The sequence below is a fragment of the Numida meleagris genome, chromosome 14, assembly GCF_002078875.1.
Source record: "Numida meleagris isolate 19003 breed g44 Domestic line chromosome 14, NumMel1.0, whole genome shotgun sequence".
NCBI classification, from domain to species: Eukaryota; Metazoa; Chordata; class Aves; order Galliformes; family Numididae; genus Numida; species Numida meleagris.
This window is the reverse complement of record NC_034422.1, coordinates 8,410,809-8,425,778: the sequence shown is the minus strand read 5'-3', so window position 1 is coordinate 8,425,778 and position 14,970 is coordinate 8,410,809. Positions and strand designations below refer to the sequence as shown.

General features: G+C 41.1%; 1 protein-coding gene across 1 annotated transcript; it reads right to left on the bottom strand.

Moving 5' to 3' along the window:
- LOC110406496 (solute carrier family 2, facilitated glucose transporter member 11-like) lies at positions 3,673-13,183 on the bottom strand. The gene is made up of 12 exons (XM_021413073.1): positions 13,160-13,183; positions 11,449-11,592; positions 10,109-10,269; positions 8,639-8,763; positions 8,256-8,385; positions 7,548-7,696; positions 6,797-6,984; positions 5,905-6,015; positions 5,237-5,338; positions 5,000-5,075; positions 4,214-4,341; positions 3,673-3,879 (listed from the first exon to the last, which is right to left on the bottom strand). Exons 1-12 carry the CDS (start codon positions 13,181-13,183, stop codon positions 3,673-3,675), a joined length of 1,545 nt encoding a protein of 514 aa, XP_021268748.1.

The window sequence follows — 14,970 nt, the reverse complement described above, 5'->3', positions numbered from 1 at the left end:
GCTGTGATAAGGGCCCAAAGAAGGACACTGTGCTATTTAGGCTCAGGAGTCATGCTCCAGCTGGGTAGAGATAATTGTGGGGGAAAGATGCACCTCATGCGCTGAGCTGCTCCTCCCAGGCATGAGCAGCTGCCTCTGGCTGGCAGCGGAAATTCGCCTTTTGTACTCAAACATGCGTGAATCCTAGGACCCCCATGAAAGAAAAAACAACAAAACCCCAAAAACCATGGGTGGTTTGAAGTTTGCTGTGTAAGCACACTGCTGAAAATAGGGCAGGAGGCACACAAAGGTATTTGCTCCAGAGGGGTGAATCACGGAAATGCTCAGGGTCTGGCAAGTTGGTGATCTTGCAGTGAACACTGGCCACTGTAGATAATTGCAGCCATCAGCCCTGCTGTGCCCAAGCACATACTGGAATGTGGGTTCTGGATGCTCTGCCCAAGTACACTGTTGGAAAGAGAACCTTGTGGCATTGTCTTTACTGACTTTGAGTTTTGGGTGGGAATGTTGGGTACTCCAGAAGCCTGGTGACCTGCAGTACACCCAGAATCCCTCCAAGCCTGCAGGCTCTCCCTGCCTGTGTGGGAAGAGTGAATGCCACTGGAGGTTGGCAATCACATTGCTCCAACCTCACATTCCAGAGAGATTTTGCACCTCACTGGCTCCTGCTGCAGTCTCCCCTGCTGAGTAAATGTGAACTGACACAGACGAGGTCTAGATCAACATTCCCCTCATTAAACAAAATACAGCTCAATCCTACTTTTGTTCTTGATAGCAGGAAAACTGGAAGAAAGTATCTATGTTAACATTAACGAGCAGCCTGCGGTCTTCCCTGCTGCTAACACATAGTGTCAGGTCCACGCACTGGGGAATCCAGGGATCAGTTCCTTTGGCATCCATCTGGCTTCTGTTATTACCCACGTTTATTAGCAGCGCATCGCTGGAACTCAGCAGCAATTAACCCTCTTGCTAAAACAAGCTAGCCCCAGTACCAGGGGTTGTCTGGGTAATTAGTCTTGGCTGTCATTTACAGCTTGTTTGGGTGCAAGGTACATCAGAGCACAGCAGATGAACACAGGGGATCCTGCTGAGGTACCAATTCCTCAGCCCAGCTCTCCCAGCCGGACACCCTGCATCTCAGCGAGCTGTGTGCCAAATGTCTGTGTGCACATGCCTTCAAACACCTGTCTCAGAAGGGGTTATTGTTAGAAAATAAGTCAAACTGAAATATTAATCACCATTTATTTTCTCCTTAGAGCATTTTGGTAATGTAAAAAAAAAATTTAAAAAAAACCAGGATTTTTTCAAATGGTGCCATTTCCCGTGAGAGGAAAGCTCAGCATTCCAGCCCACCCTAATCCTTTCCTTCTCTCTGCCATAACTGCTAGACTCTCTCCCTTTCCTATTGTCTCCTTTGTCACGAAGGAGTTTGCGTGTCCTCTTCAAAAAAAATTTTTGTTGTTCCCTGTATATTCCTAAATCCCATTCCATGTCCCTTCCACCCTGCTGCACAAACCTGCTCCAGCTGCATCCCAGCCCTGGCTTCTAGCTTTATATTCAGGGGCTGTTATGCAAGAACTGCCAGCTGACAACCCCCCTCCCCCAAACAGCAAGTACTTGTTTGCTAGATTGATGATTTATAAAAACATTTTTTCTTTTTTTGAAGAGAGGTAGAACACATTCACTTTGCAGAAGTAGTCCACTATGCTCTTGCATGTGATCCTTCTGTGATTCTGTGATTCTATGTGCTGAGGGAAAAAAAAATAAATCTCCATTTGTGGTTTATCCTCTTTTCTTTGGAAAACAGGCTTATACAAGCCTAAAGCATTCTTCTGACTATTCTGAGATAGCTAACTTCAGTCAAATATGGCAGAGATTGATTTCCTGCATGTTTAATGAGATAGGCTGACTGTGCTGAGTTCTGCTACTGGCCTCAGAGAAAGAGGAATGCTTTATTAGATGTCAAACAATCTGCCTGGAAGAGACTCAGTACAATCATTCTTCTTCAAATCTGTTGGCTTTCTGTCTCTGAAGCAAGTCAATTTGATGAGAAGATCCAGCCACATAACTGGCTTTTGAAACCTGTAACCACAAAGCAACCAACTTCTCACTGGTCAGAGAAAGGTCAGTGCCATTAGCCATCCCACCACGGCCCATTACTGAAACGTCTGTCTGGGTAGAACCTCCACTGGTCCCCGACAGAGGAGAAGGTGGCACCTGGCAAAACCTTCCTCCCCTCACACGGATGTTCAAAGAGCTTCTCGGGCACTCGTGAAGGGCAGCATTCCCATGTTGTGAGTTCTGGGAGTAGACCGTAACAGAAAATCCCCAGCAGTATATATCATGGAAACCTTCCATGAGCTGTGACAGAACTGTTACAAATGTGCTATTAATTCATCCCTTGTCTGTGTTAGTGGATAGGCTCTCCTTCATCCGAAACATTGTGAAAATAACAAAAATACTGAAAAATCCAAAAATAACTTTGCTGGGCATGTATCCTGTGTCAAAGCATTAGAAACAAACTGAAGTGACAGCTCCATCCGTAAGGAGAGGAACTGATTTCTGCAATATTCATGAATCTCTTCTCCAGTGATTTGTTGAAAGCAGGTGGTATGATCCAAAGCATTTAGTCACAAATCGTACTACAGTTGTTAGTGGTCACCTGGAAAAACTTAGGCCGTATTCATAATGAACTTCACAACCTGTTTTTTTCTACTGGGTACAATAATCTCTCGTTATTTGCAGCTTGGTTATGTAACAAGGAAAACATTTCCAAAACAAACTCTTTTCTGAAAACGTCTGATGTAATTCCCAGAAGCTGATGTACTAGCCTGGAAACCAGACCCTGAGATGCCACAGAAGTCTGGAGAGTGTGCTTTGTTTTATAGGAACCACTGAAGCTCTTTTACATACAACAATAACAGTTCAGCCAGCCCTTCTCCCTGCCTGGAGCTGCTAGGATGTTCTCTCCTCAGATTCCCATTCCATCTCCAGCTTTTCCTCTATCAGCCTATGAGTCAATTATTTTATTTTATTATTGACTGCTATTTTATTCCTGTCTCACGACCAATGAACACTTAGCCTGCTTAAGCTTTCCTTCCTTCCATTTGTCTCCTTAAATTATTTGGTTGAAAGTATTTCTAGATACTCTTTTCTGAACTATTTGTCAGCAGTTTCCTCACACTGAGGTGCTTAAAACTAAAGAGTCTCACCTAGGAAAGCTTAATAACTTTTTGTTCAGGTGTCTGTGGCATTGGACAGGAGCCCTAGGAGCAAGGGATACCAGCTAAACCCATGGTCACAGCTCCAGAGCTGTGAGGGCAGCGTGTATGTATGATCCTGGAGCAGGACTGGGCCCTGTGCACCCCTTGCAAAATAGTTTAGAACTATAAAATGCATTAGGAAAAAAGGTGAGTTTTTTAAATTTAATTTTTTTAATTAAAAATATTTATATCCAGTAGATCTTAAAGCTAAGTGACAACATTTTCTTTAAAATGTTTTGATATCAGCAAGAAATAAAACTCTAGCGTAATGAATTTCATATCTGTATTGAAAGAAAGAAAAAAGGAAACATGGAAGACCTTGCATTCTATTTTTAATGATACCTTTTTATTTTTATTGCAACATTGTTTTCTGTCTTTTCTAAAGGACACAGATTTCTCCTTTGAACATTCAGAGTTTGGTGCTGAACAACTGTTCCTTAGGGAAGTTATTTTCTGTAACTGAGATTTCCTTTTTTCCAAAATTCAGCTTGTTGAACTCTGCCTTTATTTCCATGATTGACTTTCCCTTGGTCTCAGGGAGGTACAGGTAGATGAAAGTTGCTGATAAAGCAAGGATTCCCAAAAAGATAAGGAAGCAGAAGGGACCAAGGTTATCCTGCAAGCAGAAATGAGAAACACTGTAAGGAAAATAAGAATCTCATTTATATTTCTTTGCCCTTGGGTGTGGGCCTGTGTCTTACTAATGGAAATTCAAAGGTTTGTTCAATAGACAAACCAAAATGAGTTTCACACCAGGAGTTTCCACTGGCCGTGTTTGATCTGAGTATAGCTGCTGCTTCTCTGAGAGGCCCGGGATATTCCTGAGCAGGCTTGGTGTTCAGACAGAGCTCTAAGCTTTGCTTATCATTGCAATTTATGCTATAATTTAACTCCCTGTCAGCTTTCAGAAGTAGATTAACCTAGAGGGAGGAATCCTGTTAGTGACTTACAACAATCAATGGAAAAATCATCCCAAGTACAAACAGTCCCATCCAGTTGATGCAGCCAACAACCAGAAAGGCTGATGGTCGGAATGACTGGCTGAAGATTTCAACCATGATAGTTATAGTGGCTCCAGCTGAAAAAGAAAAGCAGAGCACAAGCAAGGTAGACTTGTTTCCTTCATTCCTCAGTGCACCTTGCTCCTGCTGAAGATCCTTGCAGAGGCAATGGTAGGAAATGTCAGGCAGAACATATGGCCTGCTGGCAGATGGCTTCTGCTATGAGGCTGAAAGGCCTTGATTCCAGAAAGGTACTACAGGTGCTAATTTAGGACTTCAGGTTTCCCTTGTACATGCTGGAATCCTTTTCCTGGTGCCAGTTCTGTATTGCATTGGTAGCCCTTGCTAATGCCTCTTATGGCTCCTGTAGTCATTTCTACCTGAAGTATGTTGATAGGTATAAAGCTTAACTCACTGAGTTAATGAAGGGTTGGCTACTACCCTTCACCTGGCAATGCCTGGAATCCTATTTTTGGCTGAGTATTTTTAAAAGTATTCTGAAGTTTCTTTCTTAAACCTTCTGGAGAAAGTGATAGTCTATTTTAGATTATTAGGGTACTGGGATTAGCAAAAAAAAAAAAAAAATGAGGTGTTTGTGTCCTTTTTCTTTCTCCCACTTGTACCAATCTACCCTTTCCTCCTTTCTTTCCAGACTTTTATCACGGGACGAGTCTGTTCTTTCCCTGCCAGTTGTGTTGCCAGCCAATATGATACAAAATGTTCCCTCTTACTCACATGGTCCAATTCCATAGAAGAAAACGAATAGGAAGATCAAGATAACACTGAAGTAGTGCAGCCAGAAGAACTGGTGCTGAAAGTGAGAAACCAGTGATATCAAATGGTTAGATACATGAGAATAACAGAGCTCTTTTTCTTCCACTGACTCAAATTTATGTACTTATTCATACTCAGGCAGGACCAGAAAGGTGGGTTGATGCTGGGCAAGTAGCCGGAAGATTGCTATATCTTTACCTGCAGCGACAGGGTCGTGGTAAGGAGTGCTAGCACAGAACACATCAGTGTATATCCCCCCCAGAGCAGCACCTTCCTCCCAAATCGCTCAATAAGGGTGCTCTGAAAGGCAGAAAATGTGTAATAAATCTCAGTTCTCAAGTGAAAAAAATCCTGCCCTCTATGTGTGTCATTCTCATAAGCCTTATCTGAATAATAGTCAGAAATCTGTGTCACCTGAGAGACTCTTAATTCCAGATGAATTTATTAGCTTCAAAGCTGTTATTTATTAGTCTTGTCTAGACTGTTTTTAGGCAGTTTTCTTTCTTGCATGTTGGTTTATATCAAATTGTACATGCATATGTACTCTCATCTAATCCCAATCATCAGATGCAGCTAATCTAGACTCCTGCTCCTTTGGAGCTGTGCCCCTGACTCTCGTGTTCTGCTCATGCCTTCTCCTTTATTGGTTACTCGTTGTACCAGAATGAGAAAATATTTTTACAGAATAAGAATGATTCTAAAGATATCATGGAAAAGAGCTGCCTTTCATCCTTCATGTGGTTTTACAGAAACAGGAAGATGTGTCTTAGGTTATGCAAATCTTCCCTGAGCCCAGTTATAAGAAAGGAAAAGCACAGTTGACCACATTACGTTTTTCCTTCAAACTCCAGTCTCCAAAGACTTACACACAATATCGAAGATAGGCATTCACATAGCCCAACTCCCAGGGACACGTATGGGATAAGATATTCTTCAAACTTGGCTGTATGGAATACTTCAAAAGAATAGAAGTATATCTGAAAAATGCAGAGAGGAAATGCACCTGTGAAGAAAAGCTTCGCAATTGTGATGCACACCACTGTTGGTCTCTCTTAGTGAAGCTGGAACATTAGTATGGATGTGGATTGTGCCCTTTCAGGAGTGAAGGATTACTGTATCTGTCTATGTTAGTAAAAGCATAGCCAACACCTTGGGGGACTTGGTCATTCCTCCCTGTGTGGCACCAAAGTCAGGAGGACTGTGTCAAGTTTTGGGGCCCTCACTGCAATAAAGACACTGAAAAACTGGATCAGGTCTGAGTACCACCAGAGTGCTTAAGGGACAGGGGCACATTACATTTGAGGAGAGGCTGAGGTTTCTTCACCCTGGAGAAGAGAAGGTGGGATCTAATTGCAGATGAGTATATGGAAGATGGAGCCAGACTCTTCTAAGAGGTGCACAGAGAAGGAATGAGAGGCAATGGACACAAGTGACAGCAAGGGGAGACTCTAACTGCATATAATACAAATATTCTTCACAGAGAGAATGGTCAAACATTGCAACAGGGACCCAGAGAACTCATGGAATCTCCAGGCCTCCAAACATCAGCTGGCCCAAACCTTGAACAGTTTGATCTACCTTGGAAGGTAGCTTTAGTCTGAGCAGTGGGAGATGGACCAGATGAACTCCGAAGGTCCCTTCCAATGGAAATTATTCTGTGTTTCTTAGCCTAAACTGGTGTTAGAAATAGTAACTTGGAGGGTTTTGTAATGCCGCCTAGTGTTGTTTATTGTTCTGCGGATAAAGAGAGCACTCAACTGCATTGATTCCACAGAGCTGCAAGGTGGTCATGACAGTCATCAAAATGTAAAGCTGCCAGCGCAAAGATCGCTCTTTTATTAATTCAAGAACACGCAAGGTTTTGGTGCTCGTCATTGCAGCCTTCTCCTTCATAATGTCATCAATTTCTGCTTGATGGTCTCCTTCCCCCCAGAGCTTCCTAATGGCTGTTGGGGAGAGACAGGGGAGTGCATTATTCTACCAGAATATCTCCATCATAAGTGATTACATTAAATCCTTGTTCTGCCTACCCATTGATGTAGGTGCTGGTGTCTGGTTTGCTGTCTGCTTCTGTCATCTAGTTGATTCTGAGTCAACAGGCAGATAGGAGAATTTTGTCCCTCTGGTTGTCAGTATAGCATATCTTTCTAATGCTGAGTTGACTTAATTGTAAACAAAGTAAACATTTATGTACATTTTCTTTTATAAGAAATGGACCGCCCAAACCATTTCCTTTAAATAAATAATTACCATCCAAATGGGATGTATTAAGCATGCTGTTATGCATCTGTCTTTCTTTTCTGAACTGACTAAAGTAGTCTGAGTGAACTCTCAGGTTAATGCAGATGTTTTGCTTCAGGAAACTGAGCCGTTTTAGTTAGATCTACCTCTGCTATTACTCCATGGCACACACCACTGTGCTGAACAGCTCTGTTCTGCTTTCTTATCTTCTACAGAAGCTGTCATTCTACCGTATCACGTGAATTAGGTGGCAAATTAGGCACTCTACCTTTCCTGAAGGCTTCCTCATTACCCTTCTGGATCAGGAGGTAGGATGGTGAATCAGGGAAAAATGGGAGAGTAACCAGTTGAACCAATGCTGACAGTCCACTAGATGCTAACAACCATGGCCACAAAGCTTCGCTTCCTAAAATCTCCCTGGAAAGTGTACGTGAAACAAAATTATGAATGTTCAGAAACTTCTTCTGAGTGGTGAGGATTGCTCAAATTCCGTTCAAGAGTGCAGTGGAGCAAACATCTGTGTTGATGATTTGGCAAATTTCACAAATCTGGCTCTTTTTATTTCTGACAATTTTTAGGAATTTCTTTGGCATCTTGAAATACTTTCTAAAGATCCATAGGATTCAGTGTGACGTCTAAAGAGCTGATGAGACTGTTTAGACCATTGTTTGACTGCAGGACCAAAATGTCTTGCTAAGACTTTTCATGTTACTGTAGTAAATTTCTGAGGGGAAGTCCCCTAGTGGAGAGGGAGCGTCACGAAGAAGAAATCAGATCATGACTAATTTGGTTTTCTTTCTCCTAAATGTAAAACTATGTTTGCCTCAAATTGATTAAAATTTTTCTTCTGGCATGAGATAAGCCCTGTTTTGGAGGAGATGAAAGGGTTTCTCAGTCACTGAGTAGATGAGAGGGTTAGGATATAGAAAGATTTCTACTGCTTCTAGTGTAACGTAATAGAAAAACAAGGATTTACCGAAGTCCAACAACCTGTCCTGTGAGTTTTCCCAGTGTCAGAAAAACAGCAACTGTGGAGTTTGTACATCCACGCAGCTTCTTGGGTGAAATCTCTCCGACGTACTGAGGATGTATATTGAGGGAAAACCCTTTAAGATAAAAGAGGATGACTGTTAAAATATTGAGAAAAGCTGAAATTTCTGACCCCATCCTGTCTTCCACTGTTTCCATTCACTCTGATATTTGCATTAAAATTTCTTGCAAAGGGACGATGACTTTCATTTTTATTAAGGGCCTAGTATATTTACTTGGTACTTTAAAGTCATTACCCAAGAATGGCAATACTTGAAGAGAAAATCCTGGGACAGCAAGGATGCTCTGCACGATGTCATGGGCACATACCTGTACCAACGCCATAAAGAAAGCGTCCAACCAGAATCATCTCGAAGGATTTGGCTGTTTTACTGAAGGCCATCAAAAGTGCAGCTGCCAACATGATCAGGTTGGTGACGATCTGGCACTTTTTTCTGAAACAAAGAACAATACCAAGCCATGAGAATTTAGTGTGAGAGCAGAATCTCTTTTGACTATTTTTGCTCTGTTACAAAGCATGGTGGAACCATTCCTGTTGTTTAGAGAAATGTCTGAAAGAATTTTGACTTCGTATAGTCAAAGTGGTGCTTTAAAATTTCACAGTCCTTATGTTTGAATTCATTAATGTTTATCTCAGAAACTCCACATAAAATGTTACTTTTTTCCCCTGAATAATCTGTCTATGGCTCTCATTTTAGAATAGATCATATTAAAGGCACTCTCGGTCAGATGGATGTGATCTGAGGCACTGGGAGATGGCAAAAAAAGCATTTTTCAGAGGTGTGCTTCATGCTTCAAAAAGCACTCTGTGTGAATCATGGGCTAATATGCTCCTGAGCACACTGTCTCGGGATCAAGTCAAAGTCTTTTGCACTCAGTTTTGCCGTGATCCTTGCTAGACAAGAGTCCGCTTGCACACATTAAGAACTCACAGACATCCTCTGTTTAAAAGACTGTGATTCAGGTTATCCCACATTAAAAAATCCATGGGAGAACTCGTTTTTGTTTCCAGTCATAGGAATCCCTCTGAGTGTGGGATTAGGCAGTGTCCCACAAGAAATTTCTTGGGGGCACTTACCTGATAGGAAAGAACACAATGGCAGGCAGGCTAAGATGGTTTGTTGAGACCCACATGAGGGGCCTCTGGACCAGTGGAGCAGATCTTTAAATGGATCGCACCAAGCAGATAAGTTTGCCAATTTCTCTGCAAATGAAATTAGTGGTGTTACACATAGACACTGAGAACAGACCAGACTGGTGAGGAATCTTTTCTCCATCCAGACAGAAAAAATAATTTTGGAATGATTTTCAGTAAAATGTATTGCCGAGAACAGAGATTTCTCTTGGAGAATTTGTTTTGGCACTGCCTGTATCTTTTACAATGTAGTTACAGGAAATTAATTTTTCCAGTTCTGTTCACAGTTTAGATATGAATATTTGATATAATGTAAATATAAATGTAAATATAAAACCCCCCCAAATGGTATGTAAGTAGAAATCTGGCTCTTTGTCACATGAGAATGTCTTCTGCACACTGCTTTCCGGGTGTTTAGAGAAGCTGCACGTAGCATGTTACAGCAGAAGACTCAGCTCCTTTCTGGGGGTTTGTAAGGCTTGGCAGATCTTGCTGCTAGAAAGCGCTGGGTGTGCTAGTACACATGGTCAGTTTAGGCTGCAAGCAGGCTGCTGCAACCACAAAGAAAAGGGTTATTCATTCACTTTGATGTTTCCCTGTACATGACGTACTTGGACTCTTGAGCTATTACTAGAAACACTTACTTCCTGTATCTTGTAGTCAGGTAGCCACAGCACAGGCTCCCCAGGAAGCCTCCAATCCCAAAGACAGACACAATGAAGGACCACAACAGCATGATTGTCTCCGGATGGAGGGGAGAGCCATGTCGCTCCATCCAGGTTTCATTAATAAACTTCCTGATGTGCTGAAAAATCAAATGATTTGTGATTGGATAACGGGTATCGGTTTCCTTCATATCATTTGGCTGCTGTACTTCAGTTCTAGCCCAGCTTAGATTTCTTTTGAGATTATCTTAATACCAGATTTCTTTTGAGATTAGCCTAATACCAGATTTCTTTTGAGATTAGCTTCCTTAGTAAAATAGGTTAGTTGAGATCGCATTGCAAAATCTTCAACTTAGGGTCAATCAGTAAGCTTAAAAAACAGAAAATGTGCTGTTAGCATTCTTCTCCATTTTAGAAAGTTGTATTTGATGAAATTTAGGAATTGTAGGAAGGCTTTGGTGGTGTAGTGGCAGAATGGCTAATCTTTTACAGTTAAATCAGGAGAAAAATGCTGAGGAAGGAGAAGTAAAATTACAAATCAAATTCAGACAGGTTAATGCAAGGTGGCTCTCTCACTTATGGGCCCTAGCAATGAGAAGCATCTTTTATTTACATGTGAAAGACAGTAATGGTGCTGAATGTGTAATACTGTGTATTTGGCCATGTTTTGCCTGTAAGGAGCATACAGGAGAGGAGATCACATGCATGGCAGACCAGACAGATTGATGAACTGAAAAGCAAGACCTCCAAATCTTAAAATTGGCTTAGAAAGCACGATATCTTAAGGAACGTAGATGTACAGTGTTTGCAAATGGTCTTCCAGTTATGATTCATACTTTAATAATTTGAATTTAGAATTCTCCATAAGTGTCAGAGTAAGAAACTTTTATAACAGAAGCTGTGTAGTGAATGTTTTTGGAGGAGGCAATTTTAGAAAAAAAAACTATGTATGATTCTCGTGTCAAACCATGGGGTGTTGTAGTACTAAATACACGTATGACATGAGGTAGGCATTCAATCCTGTCTTTCTTTAGCAGCTGAACTGCGTGTGACTTTCTAAAAGCTCTGGATTGGGTGACACAGGATCTAGATGATTTTGGCATTAAATTAAGGCCTAGCCTCCCAGCCCTTCTTTTCCATGCTTGCGTACTAGGGGTTAACAATTTATTTCATAGAGAAAGTACCAACCTGTTCTTTAAAGGAGAAAAAGTCCTCTACATATTTGATGTTACTATTACAATATAATTGAGATCAATGGGAGAAAGGAGAACTCAGGGTGTCCATTTTGTGTTTTCAGCCTCAGGGAGATGGCTACTTACCACAGAGGGGTAGTTGATGACAGAAATCTGGAATCCATATGGGAAGCTACCACCAATTCCCAGCACTAGGACCATTTGAAATAGGCCCTGGAACTGAACCTGCAAAGTGAAAATAAAGTGCTCTGTCAGCTTCACTTTAATGTACTGCTTTCATTTCTGACTTTGTTATCTTTAAGCATAGTAAAGAAAAGACACTTTTAACATTTGCCTCTTTCAGAAAGGCATGAGCTAAACAGAGAAGATAATTTGGAATAGCCTTTGTAATGGCACTAACACAAAACTCTTTGTAACTTGGATTGATAATTTCACTTCTCCTTTCTCAATATTTTACTTTTTCTTTGTATTTAACCATGAAAGTTAACGACTGCATATTGAAGTATCTCCAAGGTCTGCTGTCTCTGAAGCTAGTAATTGCTTTGGTTAAGGAATAAGGACTGAGATATGCCAGATTCTTTGATGAATGGAAAAATGTACCTGTAAATAAGAAAAAAACATAAGATGTAACTACCCAGACCTATCTGGGGTATGTGATACTACTGATCTGTATAGAAGACACTGTGCTCTGTGTTCTTTTCATGTCAGATAGTAATCATAGAATTCGAGAATGGCTCAGGTTGGAGGGGACCTTAAAGATCACCCAGCCCCAACTCCCTGCTGTGTGCTGGCTGCCCTGCACCAGATCATGCTGCACAGGGCCCATCCAACCCGGCCTTGAGTGCCTCCAGGGGCACCCACAGCCCTGAGCAGCAGTGCTGGTGCCTCAACGCTCTGAGTGAAAAATTTCTTCTTAACATCCAACCTAAGTCTCTCCTCTTTTAGATTAAAGCCATTCCCCCTTCTACTATCCTGAGCTTCATAAGATCACAGTTTCCTGGAGATCAGTGCCTGGATGAAGAAAAGCTGGAATAAAATACAATCAGGCAGGAACAAAGTAAAGCAAATGTGTATAAAGATGGTTTGGAAGATATTTAGATCCCTCCTTTTTCTAGTTCTTAGGTCCATCTTTCAAGGTCTTGCTACTTTATTCCCCCACAGCTGAATTTCCCAAGTTATCACATGACAAGAACAAAGAAGCTAACGGACCAGAAGATTCAGAATTTCCTTCAAAACTCTGTCTCAGATTCAATGGACTTGCTAATCAACTAAAGCATTCAAACAAGTTAACTCACCTTCTCATTAGTCTTTTTTTTTTTAATGTGTCTGTGATAGATTTAGAAATTAAGAATTTTAATACTTACTGGATGTTGAGAAATAGAGTAAGAAATACTTATTATAACTTCTTCCCCTTTTAAGACTATGGTAACTCTTGATGGATGATATTAAATGTATGGATGAAATAAGGAAGCTCATTTCTTTTGCAGCTTGTCATGTATATCATAGCCTTCTGCCGTACAGTTAATCCATTCATTTCTCTAGAATTAGTCATGGAAAGCAGTCAGAGTGCCTACTAGTTTTCAGTAATTCAGAAGACAGAAGTACAATTGCACTGTCAGGCAGTGGAACTGCAAGGACTTCTGTTAGTTTTTATTTTATCTTCTTGCATGAAAAAGACCTTTCCGTGCCCCAAGCCCCAATCCTCTTGGTGATGTTTTAATGCAGAAGAGAAGGATGGTCACTGTCCCAAAAGAGCCTATAATCTTTAAGAAATCTGGATTACGTTAACCTTGCCCTTTAAATGTCAGGGACACGAGAAAAAGTGACACTTACTCACCAGGTCAGAGAAAAAGGTGGCCATCTCCGATGAAAGAGCTGATTCCTGTTGCTTACTGACTAGTACCTGCCAAAAGAACTGAAAGCACACATTGCACAATAGCAGCGGCACTGAACTAGTCCCGCGTTACCGAAGTTAAAGTTTACTTCGAAGGTTTGTGAGTTAATTACACTTATTTCAGCTGTTGTACAAAGTTTAGAATTGTTGGATTAAATATTTCAACCAATGGTTATGTCTGGCTCAAGTAGCCAAGACGGTCTCCCTTGCAAGGATCCTGTATACATTATGAACTCTCCCTTGTACTAGGGCGACAGGGAACAGAGACATTGATTTTAAAAATAATTTCAATAGCCATAACTTGCTTAGTTTTCAGGAGAAACTAAGAAACATAGAGGCAGTGTTATCTGTTGGGAATTTTACATGGGGCTTGGATAGTGAACTACAGGGCTTTTGGAAAGAGCATAACAATTCTACAGTGGCACATTGGGCTTGAGCAGCTGAATAGTTAGGAGTAGCTGATTTTTCTTTTCTGGGAAAGGAAGATCCAGCATCAGTCTAGTAACCTCCAGAGCTGCAGTGTTGTCTCTTACATCAGACAGAATGTTTTCAGTCTTTAATCTGATTTATTCCATGGTTAAAATGGTTTTGTATGTGTTAAGCTGGTAAATGGCTTAGATATCATTTACATTTTACCCTTCAGTTGAAGAAGATGAAGAAATCAGAAAGAAATGATTGTATGCAAATAGTCACACTAGAAAATACATCACCTGCAAAGAATGTTCACAAACTCTCCAGCTGACATCTGAATTGCAGCACATGGTACCACCTGGCCATTTTTACAGCCTTTATGTTGTTCTAATGATGAAATTGTCTTTGTATTTGATGTAAGCTTGTATACATGGTGTCGTTTTGTTTTGTTTTGTTTTCTGATTAGGCTCTCGAGCAGTGAAACTGCTGTTAGAACACAAGTGAGACCATCCCTTTGATGCTAGGAATTAATTTATTTTTCTGGAAAGTCATGCAAAGTTGAAACGACACACTGCATCTGCCAAAGGAAAGAAGTGCTGTTCTAGCTGCCAGTATCTGCCTTGCTTAGGTGGCACTGGGAAAAACACAACGTTACAGTCATGCGAGGCACACACATGCAAAGCTGTCCTAAGCCTTGTTAAATAAAGTCTAACTAGCCCAGGTTTGGTTTTAGTGGCTATGTAGCAGCAGTTCTCTGATCCAGTTTTGAAGTTTTTTGTGTCTGCCTCAGTTAGAGCCAGTATTTGAAACAATCCTTACATATCAGCTGATGTCTTTGAATGGGTATATGTGGTGCTCCTGAAACTTCTGAATGGTTCACCTCTTTGTCTCTGGCACACCTGGCACTCTGGGATGGACTTACACAGTACTCTGAAGTATCACTGATAGGCTGCAGTCATTCCTTTTCAGATAACTGGGAGGTATGTTTAGGAGGCTTTTGGCAACTTTTATTCCTTCTGACCCCAAAACATGGAGGAAGATCTGGATTGCTAAGACTTAAATAAGTGAGCAGAAGTGCCAGTATACCTAGTCAATATCTTATGTGCTATCAATCATTGCAGATACTCCAGCTCTGTATTTGAACTATACATTTTTGCTTTTTCATTCCTTGCCCAGGCTGTTACCAGAATACAGCTCTCGCTCCACTGAGCGCAGGCAAAGGTTGACTTGTGCTCCAAATAGCTGTTCCACTTCGTTGTCACATTAATGTTCCATAGGGCATCAGCTCACTTCCTGGTAAGGATCATATGGAGAAGACTTTCTTAATAACATCTAATGAATAA

Bases quoted from the DNA above. Each gene is read 5' to 3' on its own strand.
- LOC110406496 (XM_021413073.1), bottom strand. From the start codon at position 13,183: ATGGCCACCTTTTTCTCTGACCTG. The intron at 11,593-13,159 runs GTGAGTAAGTGT...AAATGAAAGCAG, and splicing joins CCACCTTTTTCTCTGACCTG to TACATTAAAGTGAAGCTGAC. The intron at 4,342-4,999 runs GTGAGTAAGAGG...TTTCTTTTTCAG, and splicing joins CTTCTATGGAATTGGACCAT to CTGGAGCCACTATAACTATC.